The 27185-nt window shown below is 42.4% G+C and overlaps 3 protein-coding genes across 5 annotated transcripts; 2 read left to right on the top strand and 1 right to left on the bottom strand.

Annotated features, from left to right (window-relative positions):
* Positions 1–783: 783 nt before the first annotated feature.
* sbk1 (SH3 domain binding kinase 1) lies at positions 784–13578 on the bottom strand. The gene is made up of 4 exons (XM_068583155.1): positions 12706–13578; positions 5848–6089; positions 4954–5156; positions 784–4451 (listed from the first exon to the last, which is right to left on the bottom strand). Exons 1-4 carry the CDS (start codon positions 12741–12743, stop codon positions 3624–3626), a joined length of 1311 nt encoding a protein of 436 aa, XP_068439256.1. The 5' UTR covers positions 12744–13578; the 3' UTR covers positions 784–3623.
* Positions 13579–15797: 2219 nt separating this feature from the next.
* On the top strand, positions 15798–20907 carry LOC137789496 (retinol dehydrogenase 13-like). The gene is made up of 7 exons (XM_068583156.1): positions 15798–15945; positions 17026–17144; positions 17261–17416; positions 17519–17623; positions 17784–17996; positions 18152–18253; positions 20247–20907. Exons 1-7 carry the CDS (start codon positions 15881–15883, stop codon positions 20567–20569), a joined length of 1083 nt encoding a protein of 360 aa, XP_068439257.1. The 5' UTR covers positions 15798–15880; the 3' UTR covers positions 20570–20907.
* Positions 20908–22624: 1717 nt separating this feature from the next.
* Positions 22625–27014, top strand: decr2 (2,4-dienoyl CoA reductase 2, peroxisomal). 3 transcript variants are annotated; one of them, XM_068583159.1, is made up of 10 exons: positions 22625–22804; positions 23111–23212; positions 23361–23406; positions 24350–24401; positions 24507–24642; positions 25017–25141; positions 25349–25442; positions 25520–25624; positions 25902–26090; positions 26339–27014. In XM_068583159.1, exons 3-10 carry the CDS (start codon positions 23402–23404, stop codon positions 26371–26373), a joined length of 741 nt encoding a protein of 246 aa, XP_068439260.1. In that variant the 5' UTR covers positions 22625–22804; positions 23111–23212; positions 23361–23401; the 3' UTR covers positions 26374–27014. The 3 variants fall into 3 exon arrangements, with proteins under 3 accessions (XP_068439260.1, XP_068439258.1, XP_068439259.1); XM_068583157.1 differs by having other exon boundaries at positions 23338–23406; XM_068583158.1 differs by having other exon boundaries at positions 23338–23406; positions 25902–26159.
* The last annotated feature ends 171 nt before the right edge of the window (positions 27015–27185 follow it).

Genomic DNA, 27185 nt, shown 5'->3' with positions numbered 1-27185 from the left:
AAAAGTTGCATGCTTTCACCAGGAAATAGCAGATATCCCAAGGGATGGATGGGATAAATGTATTTTTGGTGATTTAGGTGACCTCACCCTTTAAAACAACTGTAGCCTTCACTAAAGGCCTTTCAGCATGTTCCATATTCTCAGATGTGTGTTTGAGGTAAACACAATTAGGATTCTTACACTGACTGCTGTAGCCCTTTAAGGGCAAAGAACAGACTATCACAAAGGACAAGCTTCCACTCACTACACAAGCCCTGTGTGTCATGGTTGACCTTTCCTTTCTCTTGCATTGTCTGGACTGATTAGTTTTTCTCAGTGGCAGATACACCACAGCTTACCGCCGCTGTCGTAAGTCAGTCTGATAACAACTTGAGCAAACTGTTTCCACTCTGACACAACATGGTGGACTGATCGCTGTCCTGGTCTTCGGTGCCATTTTTCAAACTGCCCTTGAACTCATTTGCTCTTCGAGGGTTGCAGATAACTCCTATCTACAGATGTGTTAATTGGGCTTTCAGAAGGAAGTCAGCATATTAAAATAGTCTGGGGGCTCGCTGGCGAACCAAACCAAAGCCTCGGGAAATCACATGTGATTCAAGCTGACCTTCATCTAATATGGAGTCTGGGGAACATACAAAGCTGGGCTGAGTGAGCTTTGCCCACACTGGTAGAAGAAAATACCACCTCAGTATTTCTAAATACCCACAGAAATACCCTGGAGTCATCAGATGTGGTGCATGAATTCATTTCAACATGTGAATATTTTGTGTAATCCTTTTTTATTTTGTTAAAGACACAGTACATACAGTATTTACATTATATTCTACAACAACACTTGCTGGCAGAAAACAGTTCATTGATCATTGGAGCATAATAAACCGGGTAAACAGAAGGCTGCTTGAGCTCTTCAGCAAAACTTGATATAATTTGACACCTCATCATTAAACTCCACAATTCCTGTCATAACAGTCCACGAGAGACAGCAAAGCACATCGCGTTGTGATATCTTGTTATGATGTCCAGTCATGTGCTGTAATGTTACGCCATGTTACATTAAGTTACTTTAAGTTGCATCACGTTACGTTGATTTGCGCTATGTTTACTCGAGGTTGCATTGAGTTGCGTTACGTTGAGTCGCTTCACTTTATGTAACCTTTAACACCCTGTCCATCTAATCCCTGTCTTTTTCGACTATGTAGATTCTACGTTATCACACAAACCGGAGAGCAACATGAAGAGCAACAAACCGAAGAGCAACGTCTCAGCACACAATACATCCCTTTGACAAGTCTTCAGCCTCAATCAGATACCTTTGCAGATTGAAGAGTAGAAATAAGAAGAGACAAAGGAAATGATATGAGCCGTCAACAGCTTAGATTGTGCCTGATGAGACTGGATGAAGACCCAGGTCTGTGAACTGGCTTATGAAATACAGGAAAAATGTGAAACTGCAGAAATGTGTCATCCAGTATAATAAGCTAAGCAACTGTCATGAGGAGCTGTGGGTGACTGGGAGAGGGAGATGGTGCCCAGTTGTTTCATTTGAGCTCAATTAGACTTTATTTTCAAGAAGAGGACCAGGGAGCACCGGCACTGTCACTATGGCGACAGAGCTGATGGGCTGTCATGGCAGGAGTGGAGAAAGAAGACAAGCACACGCACACACACACACACACACACACACACACACACACACACACACACACACACGGACACACACACACACGGACACACACACGGGCAGAGCAGTGAAGTAATTCAAGCAAGGAAAATAATGGTAATGAACACGCATTGAAACATTCGCATCGATCTTCATCAGTTTTTTAGATGCTTTCGTTATTAGCAGTATCTCTTTGGAAGCTGAAGCAGAACGCTGCTCAGGGTCCGTCATCAGCTCGCAGAACATCTACAGCTGACAGAGGTCATCCCTACAGACAACAAACACCTGGGCTCCGCTATTCAAGGGATGTATTTGGATGAATTCCCAGGGAGAGAATCCGATTCCATTGAAGGTGATCATACGGAGAGCAACAACATATCGGAGCGGTGTGTTGATGTTGATGATCAAATATTGGAATACCTTTTATGAAGATGGCAAATTCATTTGTGAAGGTGTTGACCTGCAAAGCAGCCTCTTGCTGATTGAATGAAGACTGGATGGAAGAAGAAGAAAGGGCTCTGCTTATTAACAGTCAGGAAGCACGATACATTTTTACACAGGAAGTGGTTGTTGCTCATGATAAAATTATAGTGACAAGAAAATGCTGAAATGACTCAATTCATCAATTTGTGTGTTATTTTTGGGTCAAGAAAACTTAAATTCACATAATAAACCCCAAAATAAAAGAAAAAAAAGAACTGCTGCCGCTGCTACTGTGTTTACAATGTGAAAGGCTCGTGATCATATTTTTATATATTTAATTTGTTTTGATATACTATACATTATGTCATAATTTGTTGCTACATACAATGCATTGCCCCGACAGAAACTGTGAAACCCTAAAACCTTGTCATAGAAAATTAGTACCGCTACATAGTTGAACTACCTGATAATATGGTGCACTCCTAGAAATATCAAATTATTTACAATATAGAGTCGTAGTTTTCACGAAGAGTTCTCCTCCTTTACAAAAATCTTGTGCTTTAGGATTTGAAACACACGCATACACATCCAAACACACGAGGCAGGTAGAAAAGAAACAATAAAAAGACATTTCTTCTCCTCTTCTTTGTTCGTTGTTTACCTTCACCGATGAAATGTACAATCCCTGTATTCTATTTTGTTACACTGAAAATGAATCTCATTGAGAGCAGTTCAAAAGTGACAGATGTGTGTTTCAGCCACTCAATGGATTTCCATTAATAATAAAACAGGAAGTGATCCACTGAAGTGTCCTGAGGTGATGCCTATCTCTAAGAATCCGTCACCTACACAAAGAAGACACCTCATACAAACTGCTACATGAAGGTTTATATGCCTATTTTTCTCTTGATAACACTTTCTCTTGAGAAAGACAGATTTTATGCATTGGAAGTTGGCAGGAAGTCTGTGAAACGGCAGGTTGCGTAGATTGGCCTCGGATCACTGGCCTCACACTGATCGGCATGACCAGATCAGATAATGTTTTGGCCTCCTCGGAGCTTATACTCTGAGATAAATAAACACTGGCGAAGAGACAAAACAGAGACTCAAGTAAAGGAGACACTGAGTGATGAGTGAGAAAAGACAGAATCCATTTTTTTTTTGTAACGAAGTATCTAATTATAGAATTGTTAGCACCACCAGAGTGTATGGGCAGGAAACACAAATGTCTGGATGGCAGGATGAGCTGCTGGGAGGAGCAACACCATGGGACTCTGAAACAGCTTCTCAGCTTTGGAAGCAGTCTTTGGTCACGAATCAAAACCGAAACGGCATGTGCCAGTGACAAGCCGTCCAAGTGTGTACCGCTAATTGATGGTGTCCATTTCCACAGCTGGGGATGTGATCCTGAGCTTTTCTTTCATGGTTAAAGTAGGCTACCTCTTTTTCAGTGGCGTCTCTGTGGTAGTCATTAACACCTCTTCACAGCTCGTTATAACTGTGAAAAGCCATCTAGTCTCCACTGCTAACGCTAGCGTGGTCACACACAGATTTCGATGGCGGTTGCCATCACCATCTGGCTTTTGTTCTTGTCTCGGCCTGGAGACTGGTGTTGGCCAGAGTCCTCTCTGGGAGATAGCGGGTCGGACAGCACACTGCGTTTGAGTGGTGCCGGGCGCAGGCAGGATGTTCCTGGAGGGGTGGAGGGCTCAGGGTGTCTGTGCGAGGAACGTGACGAAGTGGAGGACGCGGAGGAAGTGCAACTGCCGGTGCACACTCCCGAGCTTGACCTCTCGCCTCTCTTGGCTCGGCAAGATGCTCTGCGTCTGAGCTCGCTGACCAGCTCATACTTGACGAAGCAGAAGACGTCCTTGACTCCGCAACGCTTTTCCGGCTCGGGAGCGAGCAGCCGTTGAAACATGCGCAAGGCGTCATCGGTGAAGCGGCGCCACTGAGACGGGTAGGTCCCCACAGGACACCCTGCTTTCTGCCAGCGTCGAAACTCCTCATAGAAGGCATCGGCCGCCAGCGCTGCCTCCCAGGGGAAATTGCCTGTCAGCATGCAGAAGATCAGAACGCCAAACGCCCAAACATCCAGACTGGTGGTCACAAGGAAACCCTCGGCACGGCTAGCGCGGCACACCTCTGGCGCTGTATAGGGGATGGTGCCGCTCACCCGTTTCACGCGACATCCCACGCGTCTAGTCATACCAAAGTCCGCCAGTTTGATGCGGCGGCACTCACGGTCAAATAGGAGCACATTCTCGGGCTTGACGTCCCGATGCACCAGGTTTTTACTGTGCATAAAGTCCAGAGCCAGGCCCAGTTGCTGCATGCAGCGTTTGACCATTTCCTCTGGCAAACCCACCTGAGAAGAAGAGAGAGTGGAGGAACAGAGTTGGGAGAAACAAAGGCAGAAACATTGAGATTTGTACTAATATATACAGTACATTGTGTAGGAGGTGAGACTATGAGAGGTGATCCCAGAAACAAGGCTTCGTGGTGAGTAGGTTACAGTACAGTTGAAAAGTGTAGGTGCTGGTTGTATTGAGTGGTGGGTTGAAAGAACAGGCTGAAAAGAGATGCGCTCCAAAAAGAAACACTGAAACAAAAGAGTGTACGTTTTGAATTCTGCTGCAACCATTTTTAATGAGTCTTTAGAAGAACCTTGAAGTCAAGTATCCATCGCATCAAATGGAATAGCGCTAAAGCAAAGTGAGAGTTCTGCGTGGAGAGAAAACCGGGACAAAGACCAGGCTCCAATCCCAGGAGAACTTGTTAAAACTGCCTTGTTTGAACATGGGGGCTGATTGGAGCAGCTTTGGTCGAGTGAGGACGGGGATTGGTGGAAGGAGGAATGATTGCTTTACCTGTGGGGGGATGATGTCGAAAAGGTCCCCGGCGGGGGCATATTCTTGTCCAAACACATAGCTGTCCTCTGTCTCAAAGAGTACGTCCAGGACTTTGATAATGAAAGGGCTGCAGCTAAGGGAGCCTGTGAGGCTGTACTCCCGCAGGAAACTCTTGAGCTTCGTCTTGTTCTTGGTGACAAACTTGAGCGCCATTTTGGTGCCTATAGAAATTTCAAATACAAACATGTAGACAGAGAAAATTAAGCTCTGGTGTATCAAACCTATGTATTAAATAACTATTGCGAACATTTGTATTATCGAAAACACTACAAGTGTTATCCAAAGCAACTGAAGTGAATCTGGAAGTGTCACCTGACACTCAAACGATTGGATAGGTTTCCAACTACCAAACCCTATTTTAATGACAGCTGCTACGTTCATTCATCTAAACATGTACAGTGAATTCAATGCATCTTCATTACACACACGCACAACCAGCTGTTCGAGATCACAGCTGCAGAAATACATTGGCTCTTTGGAGTGCAAGCAGCATTTAAATCTCAGCTTCACTCTGCGATACTTCACAATGCTTCATTATCCCCCTTTCAGACGGCGGCAGCTCTATAACTTTGAATTTCTTACAACCAAGGATTAAACAGTAGTCCTAAAAAAATCCTTAACAAACCCTTTTAACTGCTGAGATTAATGTCTCAGAACTGTGCTTTGAGACTTTATAACATGCTTATCTGCCTGAGTTGGTTATCTTTAGCGGTGAGAAAAGCTGGCACGAAGTGAAGATCTAAACAATCTGCTGTCCAAAATGTATTTTTTTGCATTCATGTGTTATTAGATGGTCAACGCTCGAGACACACTAACAAAAGGGATAAAGGGTGAAGATCTTAACCATCTCACCCTGTGTCCGGTGTGCCACCAGGTCCACCTTGCCATAGGTGCCCTTCCCCAGCTCACGGATGTGCTCATATTGTTTGGCTACATCTGCTGCCGACAGAGAGGTGATGGCCAGGGCCTGCATGTCCTCCACAGGCACCCCTCCGCAGTAGCCCATCTTGGATGTAGGGGAGCCCCCGCCACTGCCCACCCGTCCCGGCCCAGATGGGGAAAGAGACAGGCTCGCCTTGACGCTGTGGGGCAGACTGAATGAAGAGGAACAAACACTACTCAGAGTCAGGTTTTCATCTGCTACGATACTGCACACGATAATAGATAATGGTGCAGATTAATGTAGGAATATTCATTTTACTTGTGTTTTTTAGGGGGGTATTCAAGCCTTATTAGTGTTGTTGTTATATAGGAGTCATTTGATTTGTGAAACAAAATGTGACAATGATAAAAAAAAATTTGGAAAAATGACAAAAAGCGATGGCAATATAAATGTTATGCCTGAGCGTGTTCATGACAGAATGCTCTCAAGTATTTTTTTTTTATTAGTTGGCACATATCCGTGTATTCTTGTCTGCATATTGTGTCCCAAGGGATGGTTAAATCAGGAAGGCTTTAACAGACCTTCATTTCCATACAATCAATTCAGAGAAGGCATCAACATGGGAAGTGCTTTCAGTAAATGTATTGGACTCCCTTCTGTCCCTCTAGATCACTCTGGTCAGCCTTCAGATATGGCTGGTCTCAGACTGCACTTACTGGCAGACAGCAATGGGAAAATCAATATGACCAGGGAGAAGGACAAACAAATGGAAACAAATGGAGAGAGCTGACAGCGCCATGGTATATACACGCTGGTAAGGCATGCCATAGATCATCTGTGGCCACTCTGAGGTATACATACAAATACATTTTCCATCATTAGATACAGTCCGTAGTGCTGTCAGGAAAGACGTTGTTTTTTTAACACATTTGGTTTGCACAGCAGTTGCTCGACAGTATTTATTTCTGTTGAATTTATAAGGCTGAAAAAAAAAAGAAAACTGCAAGAGAAAAGTTATGCTGACTTTCAGAAGTGCCAAGTTTGAAATAGGACAAACTGATCCCAGGAGGGAAAATACAGCTGCACACTAAATGTACCAACTGAAAACAAATCAAAAATCAGAGATGAGTGACTGTGCAGGTGAGCTTCTGTCTCAGTGATTAAGCAAACAACAAAGCTATTAAGCAAACTGTACAAAATGGACCTTTTGAGGAAATGAAGTGGATCAGACTAATGACCATACCCATTGTCTCTATTCACCCCCCCCCCCCCCCACACACACACACACCCCCACCCCACCACACCCCACCTCCACGTTTCATACACACAAAATCAAATTGAATCATCCAATCATGGACAGCACACACACACACACACACACACACACACACACACACACACACACACACACACACACACACACACACACACACACACACACACACACAGGCCCACACTAATCAAATCAGCACAAACAATTTTGCTGATGGCCTTTTTCATCCATCATTCAAAGGCAACTGCATTGCACTTTGTTCTTGTCTCCCGGCAGCCAGTTCTTCAGCACCACTGCTTTAAACGAGCGTGTCTGTGTCGACTGACAGATGCATGTTGTTGAGGGGTAACGCTGAATTAATGCACAGAATAGCAAATGTACAGTTGATGAGAACAGGGCACAGGAGGTTTTGTTCTGAAGGTGTTAAGGTTCCTCATCTATCTTGTGGGAAGAGGGTGATAAATATAGCTATTACAGCAAAAACTAAAATAGGATGCGGCCATTTGCAGCCTAGTGTTCTTGGCTCATCACTCTTTGCCAAAAAAGAAAACTCTGCAAATAGAAAGTGCCCTGTGTATGTATCTTTGGAACTAACACTTGCTTCTTGATTTTTATCATGGAGAAGCTTATATAAGAGACTATGAATATTGTAGCCTACTCAATCTGAGCGTGCCCACTGTATTGCCTTCAGCAAGTCAACACAAAAGTGATCATTATCCAGATCGGTCCGTGGTCCAGGTTTGGTGATTAAACATTTAAACAGGACAGACAGACGGACTGGAAGCACATTTCCTCCGACAACCCACCCCGCATGGCCCCATAGGCGTTATCAGCGGCAGCAAAGCAGTGCGAAGGGAGCGTTTGTGCACTGGCACTTCTTCCAGTCAGCTCCACGGGCAGAATGTGCAGCATGGATCTTAATCACATTACTCGGCTCCCACAAAGACAAAAGCAAGCCCCTCTCCACCACCCAACAGTGCCGGATGCTTTGCATTAATTTCCTTTGCAGAACTGAATTAAGAGTTCTGAAATGTGATGAGCGGTTGGGCGACGGCGCTCCCCGCAGCTGCAATGATGCTGTAAACGTCAACCAGAAACTGCAGTGTAGAGCCCTGGAGGTGGGGTGATAAAGTTATATGGTCTCCAGGAGATTATTGTGTGTGAGTGTTTGTGAGGAGGGAGGGGTGGGGGGTGGGCAGGGAGGTCCGGTGTATCAGTCGCACAGTGACACTCAAAGGCCTTTTGTGCTCCTACCTCTGAAAGGCAGCAGCTGTGTTCCTCCGCACGACTCAGCGTTCGTGCTTGACCACAGCCACATGCCCCACTGAGCTCCCACGCTGCCCTCTGCTCCTGTGCTGTCCTCCCAGGCAGCTAAAGACAAGGTAACAGCAACACGCTCAACATGCAGAGGATGATTTGGCTCGAGGCACATTTAAATGTCTTTCTTGAGCCAGTCCCACTCACTGTCAAATCATCTGTGTGCCTCTTGCAAACAGATCAGCTGTTCCTTTATTCCTGTATTGTTTGATGGTGTTCGGGTTAGACCTTGGAACATCAATGCTTGGGATTTTTATGTTTTAATTGTGATAAAAAAAAAAATCCTCTGACATTTGAGTGTCTGCAAACTGTTTGAACATCTCAGTAAATAAATTCAAAAAAACACAACAGCCTGAAAACAAGCCTGTTTTTCTAAATACCTAAAAAAAAAAGTGTAGATGCAAGAGTTTCGCTCAGCAATGATCTGTTTTCCTGCCATTAACTTCCCCTCCAATACAGATTGTCAATCTCAGTCCATTTAGCAATTACTCAAACAGAGCTGAGTGCGTTCACAGTATAACCCTCTTAAAAACCAGGTCGTTCCCAGAAAAACATCCAGTTTCACGTCCTAATAACCACGGCGCCGGTCTGGAAACCTGATGTGGATAACTGCAAGTGTCACACATAAGATTAAACTGTAGAAGCAGTTGACCTTTTCTTCTATAAACACTTAGCCGGAGATGAGAACAGAGATTTATCCTGTGATGCAGCTGACAACCGTCTCTCTTTTCACAGATTCTCTCAACAGCCTCGGGCTGTGATATGGCTTCTGAACTCTGCGGGACTTGTGAGTTTAGGTCTTAATGTGGACTTCAGGTGGCTCACTGTCCTCAGAGATAAGCTTTATTTTTAGCCATGATGACAATGCTGCTCTGCGGCTTGGTCAATTGTCCTCCACTTTGGTCCAAACTAATATATTTCAACTGTTAGATGGAAATATCAGAATATTGGAAGAAAGGTGCATTTGTCCAATACTTTGGTATTCAGCATTTTTTGTTTTTGCATATTTAAGTACGTTCAACATTGTCTTCAACAATGGGGAGAGATTAACTCTGTTAACTTTAACAAATAATTAATACCTGCGGATAGACAAATATATGTGGAAAAGATGAGAAAGTTGTATGTTTATCTTTAAGACATGGTTTCATTGTACACACATAAAGCATACATCAGCTGCTTTACACACAGTGTTTGCCTTCCTTCCTTCCTCCGCTCCAAGTCTCTCTTGTCCTAGGAAATTTAAACAAGGGACTAATGAAAGAAATGAATAGACGTCAGAGCCTGCTTCACGTTGCTCCCTCTCTCCATTACTAATGGACCAGTTGCTTTGCTCTTGGCAGAAGAGTCATTATGGGTGAAGACTGATCTCCTGTGTCCAATTTACTGTCAAAATGCCCAACGTGCCTTGCCTCTGGGTCCGAGCGAAAACAGTGAGTGAAATGCGATGTGACTGATGTGGTTTCTACCATTGACTGAGAGAGAACAACTGCGTGCATCGACACACAGATGTGACTGCTGGACCCGCTCCTTGTTGCCTCAGTCGAATACAAACAAATGACTGTGATCCAAAACAATCTGTCATTCCATCAAAAACCAAATGGGCTTCCTTGTGTTGCTGTCAGGACACTCTGTTCCTTACTCGGGCGGAAAAAACCTGAATCACCTTCCTTACACAGAACATCAGAGCTGGTGAGTAGGTGGGTTTAGTGCCTCCGTCAACACGCGGCAGAGGAAACCTCCCGCTGTGCTGTGATAGGTGAACTGGCGGCCTGGGCCACGGGCACTCACTTTGACAAATCACTTGCTCTCAGTTTGGCCCGGCTGTTCATATGGAGAATCCCCGCTGGGACCGAGTGCTGTGTAACCCGTCTCTGACTTGTCTCGCCTCTACTCTCCTTCCAATCACGGCTCTCTCTCTCTTTCTCTTGCTACTGTATGCCACACATCCCATGCGCTGCTGCCTGCTGGCAGAAACACCGCCGGCCATTGGCCTCCTGCTGGGATGAACTAAAGCCTGGGAAGGGGTAACCCAAGGTTAAAGGCAGCTGAAGAATGTCTGGGAGTGGAAATGAGCTATGGGAAGTGAAGGACACTTGGATCTATATTGTGCAGTGACCAACACACCAACACACACAAAAAACAGGCATATTGATAAACCAAAACAAAAATGCCAATGCAGAAGAATTCAATATTGTAGGAACTCAAGAGCATCTGTCATCATAATCATGTCCTTTAAAATGTCTTTTCACATTGAAACTTCACTGCAACAATGGAATAATGTACCTTACCCACGCTCTCTCACTATCCAATAGCCTCAAGTTCCAACAGGAAGTCTTCATGTGAGAAGAGAGAGGGACGGATAGAGCGAGCAGCATTAGGTGAAGGGAGACTGAATTGAAGCATCCCTCCCTTTGTACCATACGCTGCATATTCTGTTCCTTTGATGCCAAATACATGGGGAAATGTGACTCTATTATAAGCTCAGAAAATGGGGTCTAAAAGGGGGTGTGGCTAAATGATGTAAGAGCATCGCTAAGGAGGACACTGCTCCTTTTTTTCGACCAATTTTCCCTCCACTTGAAGGGAAACTAACAACAATATATGGTGATTAACCACAATCAATGGAGTTATAGTGATCGCTGAGACTGCAATTAACCTCTCTCTCTCTCTCTCTCTCTCTCTCTCTCTCTCTCTCTCTCTTTCTCTCTCTCTCTCTCTCTCTCTATCAAGTATAGGACAGAATGTACAAGACAATTAAAAACAAGAACGTAACGTACATAAATCGAACACTGTCTTTTTCTTGGTTAGGATGTAATGTGCAGATATTATGTGATGTGTTGTTTCTTTAATTAACCCACTTGAACAAATGTCCTCTATGTGTCCTAATTGGCCATGTTTGCATCATTTCTGTTCTCTGAATGGCCATGTTTTCCTTTAGCTGTCTGTGTCTGCTGAATCTGATGGTTTCCTTTTATTGAACTGATTTAAATGTTGGTAAGATGTTTGAACACCATTTTGTCAGTATTCATTGTAAAACTGTGTGTGTGCGCCTTTCTATTGGTGTTGTGGCTGTGTGATGGGCAGTGATGGGTTTAGCTGGTGTGTGTGTGTGTGTGTGTGTGTGTGTGTGTGTGTGTGTGTGTGTGTGTGTGTGTGTGTATGGGCCAGCTGTTGGGCTGGGTCATTGTCTGGGATCTGTTTAAGCTGTAAGATTGCAGTCCTTTTATTTGTTGTCTGAGTGGCAGACGCCCTATTAGTTCTGCTGGTCATGTTTGGGATGACTCTCAGGATGTTTTTGATTAATTCGGGCTGAAGTTGACTCTCATTGACCTTCAATTAACACCCCAGGCTTATACAGTATCTGCTCTTTAAGGGTGTGTTTGTATTTGGAACGTGCAGCATTTTCCCCATTATGTACATTGCTTATTATCATTGGATTTGAATTTGGATTTAATTAGGAACCAAACAGTACTATAACAGCTGATGTTTAGTTTCTTTTCTGTACAGTGTTTACAGTGTTTTTTGTAACACCATTAAGCAACTTTGACTCCAAATTTTACTTGACTTTGGGATGAACTATTCCTTTAAAGCCATTACTACTGCTTTTCAGTCACACAATGTTTGTGACACAATCTAATCCATGTGTATTAGCTGCCTTTCATTTAGAGTCCATTAGCAGCCCCCATGCTCTGCTTTTACAGGCTCTGCTCTACCAAGTCAGCTGCTCATTTAAATGCATTAGACGGCTTTAACGATGAGATATCACCTGTCTGCGCTGGACAAAGTATAAAAGGGTCATTAAAAGTGGATTCCCCCGGATGCCCTCGCGTCCATCAGCACAGACCCAATCCTAAACGTTTCACGGTGAATGTGGGTGACGACACAAATGTAGAGCTCAAGCATTAACTCGAGTTGGAGTTAATCCTTGTGGTTAATGCATGCAGCTGTGGTGATGTATTGCTGCCGGTATTGATTTTTTTGTGTATACTCTAGGGTGGGCAGTATATATATATATGTATGTATATATGTATTGCATATATGAATATTGTCCATGAGTGAAAGACAACACAAAGTTACTCAAATCATCAGAATTACGTGTGAAAACACTAAAAATCCACCAATACAAATCTGAACCCAACATATTTATTTTTTTTAAATAAAAAAAGGCAATCATTTTTCAACCTTTATCGTTGGCTTTCGGTTTCAGGCCCCTCGGGGTGCATCTGTACTCACTCACCTGCTGGCGACCTGTCTCTCTCCTCCATGGTCCTGCATCCGCCCGGGGAGCAGAGCTGCTGCGCTCCGGTCCGCTCTGGTCCGCAGAGGACTGCAAAAAAACGATCGATGGTTCTCCTCGGTTGAAAGTTTTTAATCAGATATTAGGCGCTTAAAAAAAGGCACGTGCAGGTCCATTCAAAAGCTCACAGGGCGTGCAGTTTCACAGCATACAAAGCTCGTCGTGGCTGCGCCTGCTGCCCGCCCAAGAAGATCCCCGGTCCTCCGGAGAGACTCTTCACTTAGTGACTTTCTTCGGAGGCGGAATAATTCAAAGCATCATCTGATGCTGGATGCTGAGATGAGGACTAGCTGGGATCCCTCCTCTGAGCGCCCACCATCTCAACCTGCCAAGCAGCGGGAGGAGGAGGGTGCGTGTTTATCTTTCGCTCCACCAGTGGTCCGCATGACCCAGTTCAGCACCACACGCACACACACACACACAGAGGCGAACCCATTCACTCACATCCACGCAGGGGGCTCAGCAAACCTCTGCTCTCTGCAGCGTGCATGGACCAATCTTCATGTAGCCACTCTCTCTCAACTCCGCTGTGCGCGTCGCTCTCACTGTCTGCAGGTCTGTCTGTTCTGTCCGTCGGTCCAGCAGCGGGACTCTGGGGGTGAGGAGGGGGGTTGGTCTCAGTCGCTCCTCTGCTGGTCCTACCAGTCAGCTCCCTCATTGTTCGCCGTCTCCACCCTCTGGCAAACTAATAGTCTCACGTGTCCCGGGTCCTAGCGCCGGATATCACCCATCCAACCGTCCAACTCCAATGCGTCCATGAGCTTTTTACTTTTGATTCATGCTTTGAAGAAACAACAAGCTGCTCCTCTCTTGCATAATTCAACAGCTTATGGCCTCAAGTTCTTCACGCGGTGACTTTGCCAACTGTCCTTATTAGGTAACAGCGAGGCAAGACTTTCAATTAATTCAGTGCCCTGGCAGCTCCCCTTTAGTGTACATGTTTAACAACAGGCCTCCCGCCAGACATGTTTGCCAAGCTGAACAGATTGCGCTGAGAAAACTGCATCGACATAACAGGGATAACCGTAATGCATCATCATCAAATACCACTGATCCAATGGGTTGACGGCTTCTGCTCATAGAGATATTGTACTTATCTGGATCCCACCGCAGACACGTAAATGTCAATAATCCATTTATAGGAGCAATTTCTTTTTATTCCGATCAGTAATTGATTTTACATCCATGCACATACCTTTGTCAGCTTTTTTTTCTGTTCTCCCAGGACAGATTAACATGGAAAAGATGCAGGTCAGGCTCATGCTGTGAGAGAGTGAAAGATAAACTTTTTTCAAGCAGTCTGGATCAGGGGGAGCGAAAGAATGAAGCCGTGGAGGAAACACAGTCAGTGAAGTGTTTTAGTTGGGTACATATGGATATTGAATTGCTGCATCTTCAGTGACTCTTCGAGACATTCAGGTGTCTCACACAGAAGAGTTAGGCGAAGAGTTTTCTTCGGGTCATCTTGGAAAGAGAGCCGTCATAAATCACAATGAAGGTCAAAGTACTGTGGACTGACAGCAGAGAGCACCGAGGGTCAAATCACACCAACACACACACACACACACACACACACACACACACACACACACACACACACACACACACACACACACACACACACACACACACACACACCTCTGAGCTGTGAACAAATAGAGCAGGGCTGCTCCTCCCTCTACTCCTTTTTTCTTTTTCCGGCACCAGGCTCACGTCCTAGTTTTTACATTTTGTTTCACCTCAAGTTCTCCACGTCTTGTCGCAAAGGGGTGGCCTTGTTTCTTCACTGTTCTCAAAAGTATCTTCATGAACAGTTTACGTCGTGTCCCAGCTGCATGCTCTAGAAACTGCATCGTCATAGGGGGGATATTAACACAGGGCCTCAAGATATGATCTCTTAATGTTTGTGGACTTCTGTGACATTTCTGGAGGACAAATAGATTACTCTTTTATTCCACCCTGCTCTATTGTTAGAACAGGGTTATATCTACAGCAGTCAGGAGGAAACAAGAACAACGTTTTCGTGTTCTTCTTCCTAACAAGACAAAAAGAAATGCTAATGCTCATTTAAAACCATGAAAGTGTATGCCTTAAACTATCAGGACACTTCCCAACCCACACTTCATATGTCTGAGAGTAAACAATTGTCGTAGGATTCATCATCAGGAAACGTGTGAGGAAAGTAAAGTGTCTTGTGTATGAAAATAGATGAGCATTTCCTTTAAAAACACTTATTTGAAATATTAAACACTTGGTGCAGAACAAGATATCTGGGTAATTTAGCAACATTGAAAAGAACATAGAGTAACAGTCAAAAAAGAGTGAAGCATTGAATTGAAACGGATGCTGCATACACAACTATAGCCCTCACACCTCCAGGCATTAGTGTGACCCTCCACAGCAGCGCGCAGACCCTTTCTGTCTCACAGCTCTATTTCTCTCTTCCTTCTTCCTCTTTCACTCCTCCAGTCTCACCTTACTCCCCAAAGACAGCAAAGTCATTTCACGTCATTTTTCCCAATCCAAAAACAGAAAAAAGCAATTTACAACCACATCACCCTGAATCATATATAGTCCTCACCTTCTATACTGAGTCAAAATACTCCCATAAATCCCACAATTTTATTTTGTTCTCACGACATTTTTATTCCCAATATGTGATGGCAAGGACACATGTAATGTAAATGCAATGGTGGGATGACCTTGGTTCCTCACTGCTGTGATTCCCTGAGTTAGTAACACTTTCATGCACTTCAGAAGTAAAATGCCAGAATGAATAGTAAAGTTGTTTTTGAAAGAGTAACAGAAAACACACAATACATTCCCTAGAATAAAAACACTCAAATTCTCACAGTAAGTCTTATAACTATGTAGCTAATTACAAATTACATGCAACAGCATTGCAAAAAACAAAATAAAGTGCTTTCTTGCTTGTTTTAGGCGTAGACTTCATTTTGTACTTCATTTCCCACAATACCATTGTGCTGTATGCTCAGTTGATGACGCTAAAAACATGCGCGCTTAACCTTGTGGCAGGATTGTCAAACCAAATTGTGGAAGCGGTGTTAAAAACAGTTTTCGGTGCTATAAATGCCGCCTGCATTACTCGGAAGGCATGAGCAAATATATTTTACCAGTTTCTATTTTTGGGACGGTGTTTGGAGCTGCTGTTTTACTAAAGTGAGTAATACGGCCACTGTGTCGTGATGTAACTGTATGTTTCACTGTGTCACACCTGCTTCCTTTACATTGAACGTTACGCTGTTAGCGTTAAGCCTTAATTGGATGTTTGTGCTAGTTTAAAACTTTGCTTTTTACATTTAATTTAGCTGAGACTTTCATCCAAAGCGACTTACAATAAGTGCACTCAAACGAAAGTACAAACTCAGAACAACAAGAAAATACAATTTCTTCAATAAAGTCAGACTACAAAGTGCTGTCAGTAAGATATTTGCTCTTGTGGTCCTATATTTATGTCAAGCTTTAACGTAAGTAACGTTAGTATTTTACTTCTTTCCTGTAGTAAGGGGACAGCACTTTATTACTATTTTACTGAATACAGGCCAGTACAACAACCCCAGAAAGTACAGGCTCCTTGGCTCAGCAGTGCAGATGGATATGCTCCACAGAGGCAGGGTGATTGTATTGTATTGAGTAGATTGTAAAGGTGTTCATGACATTCTCAGTTAATAAGCCTGGTGTGAACTTAAGGAGCAATTTTTTTGGGTTAACCATGTGTGAGAACAGTAAGGTACATTTTATTTCTAGAGCCCAACATTTTTACAAATCACACATTTGGCTCAAGAGGCTAAACAATCTGTACAGTATATGACACTGACACCCTCTGTCCTTTTCAATCCTCACTTTGTTTAAGGAAAAACACCACAACCAAAACCCTTGAACAGGAGTAAACATGGAAGAAACACAAATAAGAGCAACTGAGGAGGGATTCTTGTCGCTGGACAAACAGACTTGCAATACATGTTGTGTGTGTATATAGAATAGACTAACATAATACAATGACAAAAGACAATCCATGTAAAATAGCTGGATCATGGTGTTGCCAAACAGCTAGAGCCTGAGCCACACAAACTTTTTTGGCCCACGTTAGACAAGATATAAAATGTCCAGGTTCAGTTGGAGCTAAACAAAAGAGAGACTGATCTGGCAGTTTGAGATAAATCCATGATACCTGGTTGTGATGCTGAACTCGGAGGCGTGCTTAAATAAGATGGCACTTAACTTGAATTGTTCTCATAGGAACCATGTGACTGGAGGCCGGTGTCCCAGTAAGGCTACCATTAATGGAAAGACTGTGGTTGTCACAGGAGCTAACACAGGCATCGGGAAGGAGACCGCCCGAGAACTGGCCAAGAGAGGTGTGGAGAAAATAATTACTCTGATTTGGTGCAATAAAAAACCCACAATGTATAATATCTTCAACGGTTCTTTTCCTCACAATGACACACTCCTCTTCCCATTTTTGCATCTTAAGGGGGTAGGATCATTATGGGATGTCGGGACTTAGAGAAGTGCGAGGCGGCTGCAAAGGAAATTCGAGGGAAGACCCTGAATCCTCACGTTTATGCGCGTCACCTCGACCTGGCCTCCATGAAATCCATTCGAGAGTTTGCAGAGAGAATCAAACAAGGTGAGAAAACAACGCATGTCACTTCTCCAGTTATGTGTTCGGTTATTGAAATAAAGCAAACTCTTTAACAGCTTCCTAAATAATAAGTTCATTGTCTTGTAGAGGAGCAGCGTGTGGATGTTCTCATAAACAATGCTGGAGTCATGAGATGTCCAGCAGGGAAGACAGAAGATGGCTTCGACATGCAATTTGGAGTTAACCATTTAGGTACTGACTTTAACTGAACAAACAGGCGAACAAAGACGGACGACGATGTCTGTTTCTCTAAACCTCCTGTGAGAAAATGTATCAAAAGTATATTTTAATTCTAATAAAGCCTCGCTCTCTCCATCCCCACCTGACCGTGATAGTTTATGTCTTCCTCCAGGCCACTTCTTGTTAACAAATCTTCTGCTGGATAAGTTGAAAGAGTCCGCCCCCAGCAGAGTGATCAACTTGGCCTCACTCGCCCACATTGTTGGAAAGATTGACTTTGTGGACTTGAACTGGGAGAAGAAAAAGTTTGATACCAAGCAGGCGTACTGTCAGAGCAAGCTTGCCAATGTTCTGTTCACCAGAGAGCTCGCCAAACGATTACAAGGCAAGTCTACGGGCTGATGCATACGTGGGCTTGTGTGGGAGGGAGTACAGCCTGTGTTCTTGTTTGTAATTGGCTGTTGGATATGTATTTTTAAACAATAGTGTGTGTGTGTGTGTGTGTGTGTGTGCGTGCGTGTGTGTGTGTGTGTAACACAGGCACAGGAGTCACAGTGAATGCTACGCACCCAGGCGTCGTGTCCACAGAGCTCGGGAGGCACACGGGTTTGCACCAATCACAGTTCTCCAGCTCTGTGCTCAGTGAGTATCCTGCTTCCTTATTGGATTCTGAATTTAGAGAAATCAATAAATGCTTACCCAATGCTCATGCAACAATTAGCTTGGGCTGTTTAACCTCCGCTCCATGGTGGTCTACGCAGTGAATTTTCTATTCTTATCTTCTTGGTGTGTATAATAGAACTGACCCCATTTCTGTTTATAGAAAGTTTCCCATCCACAACATTTTGACTGTAAAAACATTAATTTCTGCTTTCTAAAATGTCATTTGATTGAAGATGAGCTTTCTGGTTTTAAGGCAGTGGTGAAAGTATTCAGAGTATTCACTAGTCTGTGGAAATGCTACATTAGCCACTAATAAAATAGTACTCAAGTAACAGGTATTTTTAGCACAATGTCAAAAAGTAAAAGTACTCAAAATTGCCCCCGCCTGTGACTTATACTACTGTAGTATATATTTTATTTGGAGAGTACTATTAAGGATACACAAGCTAACAATGGACTTTTGTTTGTACTATTGGGTAGTTATATCAATTCACTTTAATTTACAAGGTCATTATACATTTTGTGTTTAAAATTATAATGTGATGTTTATATATGTAGCTGTAAAATAAAAAATATTGTTAAAGGGAACATTTTTCACCTTTTTAATGTAGATGTCCAATCCGAGTGAATGATAGAAGTAATCAATAGAAGCATTAAATTCCTCAGTGCTGCTTTATTAAGTGAGAAAGCTGAGTTCGCAGCTGCAAAATCTGTTGTTCTTTCTGCATCCAGTGCTTCCATTTGGCCTGACAGTAGTTGGATGCAAGAAAGAGCTATCTATTTCAGCTTGGATTTCTACACTCTGCCTCTGGGATAGTCTGATATATTTATGCGAGCCAGAGTATACAGCTGAATAAATGCAGCAGGGAGAGGTCGAGGCTGCCGCTGCATTGCGAGAGGTTATGGCCTTTATGACGATATCGCTCGTCAGGGATGATATTCACATAAAAGGTGGCACGATTTCCCTTTTTAACAACCAGTACACAAGCCTGTTATAGCTGCAATGTTCTGCATCAGTGTTTCACAAACTTTCTTTACGGAGATCCACTTTTTAAAAATGACAAATAATCGGCATCCAATTCACAGTTGATCTTATTTACTTTAAATTGTGGGAAGAGATCATGGCCATTTTTTTCTACCATTTCCACATCACCTTATTTTATCTTGAATAGGTAAACCAGCCATTTCCAAGAGTTTGATAAATCACAACTCCCTTTTCATGCATGTGTTTATAAATGATCTCATTCTTTTAATTTCATCCCATCAGTTCAACAATATAAATTTAGGTGGAGTTTACGAGCTCTTTCTTTTTTTCATCTCATTAAAACAAATGGATTGTAAGTTGGCCATTCAAATTTGATTCAGTGTTTCAAGTAAGTAGGCTATAAATATCAGAACAATATGAGCATCCAGGCTCCGTCACGTGGCTCTAAGTGTACTGCAGATATAAATGTTAAATTGAAGACGATTGAAAATATTCTGCAAACGTATTTGGAAACCCTAAAAAAATCTCTTCTTTGGGAGTGACATCAACAAAAAGTATGTGACAGTTCAAATAAACCAGAGTAACCAATGTTATTGCTGATACACGTTCTCTTTACTTTTTTTTACTTTAGTGAGTGCACTTTTTTTTATAGTGCAATGAGGTTTTTTTTAATACATACACTCAAAGGTCATAAAAAAATCCTCTCCACAGGGAAACAGTGTTTGTTGTTGAGATCATTTAAAGAATAATACAATCGACAGTGCAACGTGTGCCAGAGACGGCTATAAACAAACATAATTATGTGTATGTCATATACCACAAACAACAACATGAATCTAGTAAGGTCTGTGATTGTTACTTGGCATTTAACAATAAATCTAATAAAGGATAGGATCTGAAAGATAGGTAAAACATGGTATTCCTGCAGACTTTTAACCAGCAAACCTGTGATCTCCACCGTGCCCTCCCTCCCCCCACACCCTACAGGTCCCTTTTTCTCCCTGTTGGTAAAGAGCCCAGAGCTGGGGGCCCAGCCCAGCGTCTACCTGGCAGTGTCCAAGGAGATGGAAGGGGTGACGGGAAGGTACTACGATGTGATGACAGAAAAGGAACCGGCGCCCCAAGCCCTGGATGAGGAGGCAGCTCGCCAGCTGTGGGAGGTCAGCAGCAGGCTGGTGGGTCTCGAGGAGAAAGCACAAGCCGACAAGTCAAACCCAACAATGGAAGTCCAGAGCGAAGCTGCTCAGACTGTTCAAGAGCAGAGACACGGACAGAGCCCAGGACCAGCTGTCAGTGCTGTGGGGCTGTAGGCCGGCTCCGGCCTCCAGGCCGGCGGGGGATAATGGACCTTTATTGCTTGAGCTGTGTCTGGATCATGAAACAATTAACTGTCTGAGTGAATTAGTCTGGTTGTCTGAATAAAGACAGTCTTTTGTACATGCTTTGATGTTCCTGCATCAGGATATTTTCAACAAACACAATTTGACAAAAGAAAACTTTTTTTAAAGAAAGAAATTATATTAGTTTCCTCACAAATGACAACACATTCTTCATCACTTCAATGGACTCGGGGGTTCTGCTGCTACAGCCTCACTAAGGTGGCCAACGTTAACGAACGTTTGCAATCTTTTAATAGATATTGCTGTTTAACTACGGAAACGTATTAGTCTAGATGTCGCTTGCAAAAAAATGTAAACCATAAAATCTCTTTACTTAGGAAATAAAGGATTTTTTAAGTTTAATACTTGTTTATTTCTTAGGTAAAGAGTTAAAAAATTATACATCAAAGTATGGCTTACATTTTGTACTGCCTCGTCATTTGCAAATGGCTTCATCCTATCAAGTGTTTATTGTAAATCGATAATGTTTTACAATGTGTTTACAAAGTTTTACCGTGCTTACAAGGATAAAAAAAAGAAGAGTGATAGGTGGGGTTAAAAACTGGATGAGACATGGAGAAACATCTTATCAGGAAAAAGGAAAAGAGGATGACCCAAGAAGCCCTTGACAATTTAAAATAGTTTTAGTAATTATAACAATATGTTTATTGAATAAATAATATATATATATATATATATATATATATATATATATATATATATATATATATATATATATATATAATTTCCAGAGAGACATTCTCATGCATGTTTACTCTAGGTGCATACTGAGATTACTGTTAATGGTTTTCAGTGGATTCAAGCAGAAAAGACAAATGGCGCCATCTGGTTGTTAGCATCAAATTACAGACTAGCCTGACATTGTTAAAATGTTTTGGACAGATCATGTGTACATAACTCCTGAGCATTTATTGCGATTTGTTTCAAGTTTGTGAATATTTTTCTCTATCTTGAAGGCCTGTGATTTACTTTCTTTAAACTTGGTAAGAAAGTCAGTTTGGTAATCCAACATAGAAAAAATATTTTCTTTAAAACTTAATCTGATTTATATTGATGTTGCATAGTAATTCAGTCCTGCAAATCAGTTGGAATGCAACTACCTGCATACAATATTATACTATATTATTAGAAGCTTATATTAAGAAGAGAGACAAACACATCCAAAACATAAGGGTATGCTTTGAAAGATGTGAGAACACTGGAAGGTCATTTGAGGTAAACCCACCCTGTTAGAATCTTTTGTGGTGTAGAAAGCATTAGCATCCAATATCATCTATTCTAATGTTCTACTGCTCTGCTGTTTACTCCTGCCTCTTGAAAAACAAATCAAATTACTAAGGCACTCATCTTGCAATTCTGATACTCTCAGACCTCTCAGTGTACAGATGAATATCCATCCCAACAGTATTTGAGGCATACATTGCACAGGGCTTTTTCCAACAGTAAATCCCACAGTTCAGATCAATAAGGGCCACTCTCAGACTAATGCACACTAATCAGCATCAGCCCTGAAACTGTAAACCAGGGATCGTTCATTCTAGTGTTGGTTTACCAGTGGGGTCCCTCGCCGGTGCCATCCTAGAGGATGCTATTATTGTAGAGAAACACCGGGTTCTCCTTTTGCTCTCCAGATTGTCAAAGACCTTCCAGCCCCTGGAGCAAGATGAATGAAATCAATTCTCCTGACCTCTAAAGTCCAGTGTTCACAGTAGTTTCTGTTTTTTCAAATATATATATATATATATATATATATATATATATATATATATATATATATATATATATATATATATATATATATACTTTATACATGTACAATATACTTTTAAACATACATATACATCCTATAATAACTTACTGTGTATTAAATAAACGAGAATAAGTCATGAATGTAAGATGTGTGCTGTTGAACGCACCGCGACCGGACTTCATTGCCCACAATGCATCGCTGAAGGAAGGCGAAAAAGTTAACGTCCAAAGTACAAATAGTTACCGACTGTAAAGACACAAGTAACGTGTGACGTGTAAACGTGAAGTGGCTTGTCCAAGTCTGTTTGGGGCTCCGTGTGGAAGTCGTGTTTCTCCTCAGAGGAGCTGGACGAAAGTTATTTCAGCGAGACACAACTAGCTTGTTTTTCTCAGAAGGTAACGTGACAGTAGCTCGCTTTGTTACTTACACGTCAACTAACTGGTCGGCGCGAGCCTGTGACTTAAATACTGTTGGTACACAGCTGTACAAAGCAGGAGACTTATTAATACGTTATGAGTACGTTAACGGGGATGCTAATGTGCACATGCTTCACATGAAAAGACACAATCGCTTCCTCAAACCGCTGCAGAGGACTATGCGGGGTTTATCTTATTTTGTGCATGTACAGACCATCACTGACTGCATTGTGATCATGGTAATGCCCTTTTGATTGCATCTTATTAACGTGCATTATTTATCAGCATGGCGGAGCCGCAGAGAAAGGGAGATCTGCTGCCCGAAGATGTTGGCACAGATGACTGCCTGACTTCATACACACACATCTACAGTCCAGACCTGCTAAAGTACGTATGCAAACACTCTTTATAAAGCTTTTCCCATTGCCTGCTATGGGTTTTAGAGGGAGTGGAATACACTTAGTTGATAACTACATTGAGTGACCTTTGAGGGATTGCACTTTATTTTTCAGAGATCAGGTTGCTTTTATTACAGGTGGTGGATCCGGCATTGGACTCAGGATTGCTGAAATCTTCATGAGGTGAGATGATTGTTACTCCAAAACGTGCCCACATATTGCAGTAATATCATACTGTATTGAATCAAATGTAACTCCTTACATTCAAGACATTATTGCTACATCTTTAGTATACACAATATATGCATGTAGAGTCAATGCTCTGTCACCATTATGTTTACTACTATTGTCAAATGTGTGAGCGAGATAGTATGTAGGTGTACTTTAAACCTTCTGGTTTTGTTATCTGACAGTCAGACTTCCATCAGCTTGTTTGTGTGCAGTTTAAATAGTTCAATAATTGACTCACGTGGCAAAAATGGATGATCTTTTTTTTAAAATCAGAAACAATTACCAACATACATTGTTATTGCATCTGTCTAGTTAGCCAACAGTCAGATTAACCCCAAGATGAAGCTCCTGCTCTTGATTGGAACATTTGACTCATCTCCCATTGTATGTTTGTCTGTGAGATTTTATCACATTTTTGACCTTGCAATCACTGTCTCCTGTTTTCAACCCTCTATTCTACTGGTTTTGCCATAAGTTACTCCCACTGTCTCCCTATCCACGTTGTTTATGAAAGTGATACGTATTTATGTTCTAATCAAAACAATACAGCATTCAGTCATTAGTATTGTTATTAGGGTGACTGGTAGAGCAGGAGTCGTCCTTCAATCAGAGGATCGGACAGTTCGATCCCCCGCTCCGCTAGTCCATGTCGGTGTGTCCTTGGGAAAGACACTTAACTCCAAAAATGGTCCTGCAAGCGGTACCTTTGGTGTATAAATGGGTTTGAATGATAAGGCAATCCTGATGAGCAGGCAGTACCTTGCATGGGAGCCTCTGCCATCAGTGTATGTCATGTGTGAACGGGTTAATGATGACATCTAGTGTTAAAGCACTCTTGAGTGGTCGGAAGTCCATTTACCATTACCACTTGTTATATTTCTATCTTTTCTTTCAGGCATGGCTGCGACACAGTGATTGCTAGCAGGAACTTGGACAAGCTCAAAGAGGTAATTCTTCTGAACATAATTTCCACAACCCTAAATTACACATACCTCATACTGTAAATGGATAATGTATTGGCCTTAATGTAAAATGATTGTGTGTCTGCCTAGGCAGCTAAGAAGCTGTCTGCAGCATCAGGACGCCGCTGCCTCCCTTTGTGTCTCGATGTGAGGCAGCCTGAGAGCATCGCAGCTGCTGTGGACGAGACGCTGAAAGAGTTGGGACGTGTCGACATCCTCATTAACAGTATTTAACCTCTTCGTTACGAGCCTAAAAATATGGAGTTTATTCACTGAGTTTGTAGGGGGATCTGTCCTGCACACAGTCTCTCCCGCACACTCTTTGTCTGGATACAATGCATCCTGCCAGCATACATGCAAACACAGTGTCTGTAGGGTGAATATGCGCAAGTGTACTTTGAGCACAAGGTCAAGTGTGACAGATTTGAGTTTAATCATAAACTTACTTGATGCTGTATCTGTCTTTATCTTCTATCTTTGTACCCTAGTCAGATCTACAAACTGTTACGTCACCATACAACATGTTCTGAACATGTACAACATCATCAATGCATTTATAGCTTTACTGGCTCTGGTTAAAGTGGCTGCTGTTGTTGACAGATGCTGCTGGAAATTTCCTCTGCCCGGCTACCTCACTCTCCTTCAATGCCTTCAAGACAGTAATGGAGATAGACACTATGGGCACATTCAACACCAGCAAGGTGGTTTATGAGAAGTGGTTCCAGGTACAGTACCTTTCCTGCCTATATCAATATGTCTCAGTTCCATTTGAGGGAGCTATACACTTTGTATTACCTCATTGAGCTGAAATGATGATAACACTGTATCTTACGGAACACAACTTTCAATAATATTCACTCTGCAATTCTCTCTGGCCACCATAAGAGGCCAGCAAAGCCTGATTTTGAGTCTACCATCACTTTTGTATGCAGGCTCATGGTGGCAACATAGTAAACATCTCTGCAACACTTGGATACAGGGGACAGGGCCTCCAGGTGCATGCTGGCTCTGCGAAGGCTGCAAATGGTAAGAGCGTTCTTACTGTTATTGCAATTATATCCAAATTAGAATCAGTGACTCAGTGTTGCCTTTGCTGTCCCCAGATGCCATGACCAAGCACCTGGCTGTGGAGTGGGGGCCCAGTGGGGTGAGAGTGAATGCCGTGGCTCCAGGTCCTGTCTCTGGCACGGAGGGCTTCCGCAGGCTAGGTAAAGATTTAACAAAACATTATACACATAACAAGCAGTCTTTTATTATAAACAACTGTTTGATTTCTTTAGAGTAAGAAACAATCAAACTCACAACCCTTAGAAACAGATGGGAGGTTGTCCAGAATCTTATCTTTTTGGGCTATTGTTATTGGCTGATATTGCCAAAGTCATAAAATTGTTACATGGCTTTCGTAATATTATATCATTATGTATTTCCAACAAAAAAAAAAACCTGTAACGGCATGGATTTTCTTTTTCCCTTTTAATGCCTCAGGTGGTCCCACAGGAGAGGCTGCTGGTTTGTTCCAGTCCATTCCTTTGCAGCGAGCCGGCAACAAAACCGAGATGGCCCACTGCACTCTTTTCTTGGCCAGCCGGGCCTCCTCCTATGTGACTGGAGCCGTCCTGGTGGCGGATGGGGGATCATGGCTGACCTCGGCCAACGACGTCTCCATGCTGTTGGGTATAGCCTCCTCTAAATCTGCTAAACTCTGAACAGAACAGGGGCTCTTTTGTCCTCCTCCTGACCCAGGTGTGTAGGAGGAGGTGCAGCTTGAGGTCCATGGCGAGAGACAATGTGACTGAGAATATATTTGTGTTCTGCATTGTGTTGTTTCTGATTTTGAGAGTTAATGTCGAATAGATTGGATAAATGACCAGGAAAGCAGTATAACCTAAATTAATTCACTTGTCTCTTTTATTTCCTTTCAGGTTATTGGTCATCTGAAAAGAAAATAGCCAAATAAATGCTGGAGAGAAAAAAAAGAGTAATTCAGGCCCTCTGTAGAACTGATTATGCAATATACATGGACAGTATTTGTGGTTTATCTCACCCACTGTGGCTTCCAGAGTGTATTGCTAAGTTTCTGTTTAACACTATTGCAATGTATACTTACTATATTATATAGGTTTACTATCTTAGTAATGGATACATGTACAGAACAATTGAGAGATTTTCACCCATTACACTGCTATGTATTGTCATACATTTCATGTATAATGATGTTAATCACATACCATTTAATGTAATTTCCAGTACCTCTTATGGATGCATTTTTGTTGTATCCCAAGGCTTCGATTGTACCTGTAAAGACGAGCAGACTGTTTGTCATCCAAATCCAGCAAATTCAATTACTGTAGTGGAGGTTGGGACCCCACAAAGTGATTGGAGAAAAATACACATTACTGTTTCACAATAATGACATATACTTATATTTGATTATACTGTGTTCTGATGCATTATGTGACCACAACGAGATGCAGCATTTGCAAACTGGAGGTGAAAAAAAGTCCCACTGTCGGTCAAGTGGGGGCGCCAAAACATTACAATTGCAACCATTCAGGTCACAATTTTCTCAAAATAATAAATCTGTCTACTTGAACTCTTTCATATGTGTTTTATTTGTATATCAACTGTGGAATAGTAATGCTTCCAGACATGTACACATCTACAAAGCTGAAATGTCATTGAGTAACAAACCCCTATCAGTCAGTTGAAAGCTCCTCTCGCTGACCCTGACCTCTAACCTGTGTGAAGAGCTGCTTACTTAAAGTCTTT

This window comes from Clinocottus analis, unplaced genomic scaffold, assembly GCF_023055335.1.
Source record: "Clinocottus analis isolate CAN_PGR_092001 unplaced genomic scaffold, fCliAna1.0.p SCAF_19, whole genome shotgun sequence".
Lineage (NCBI taxonomy): Eukaryota > Metazoa > Chordata > Actinopteri > Perciformes > Cottidae > Clinocottus > Clinocottus analis.
This window is presented reverse-complemented; position numbering and strand designations above follow the sequence as displayed.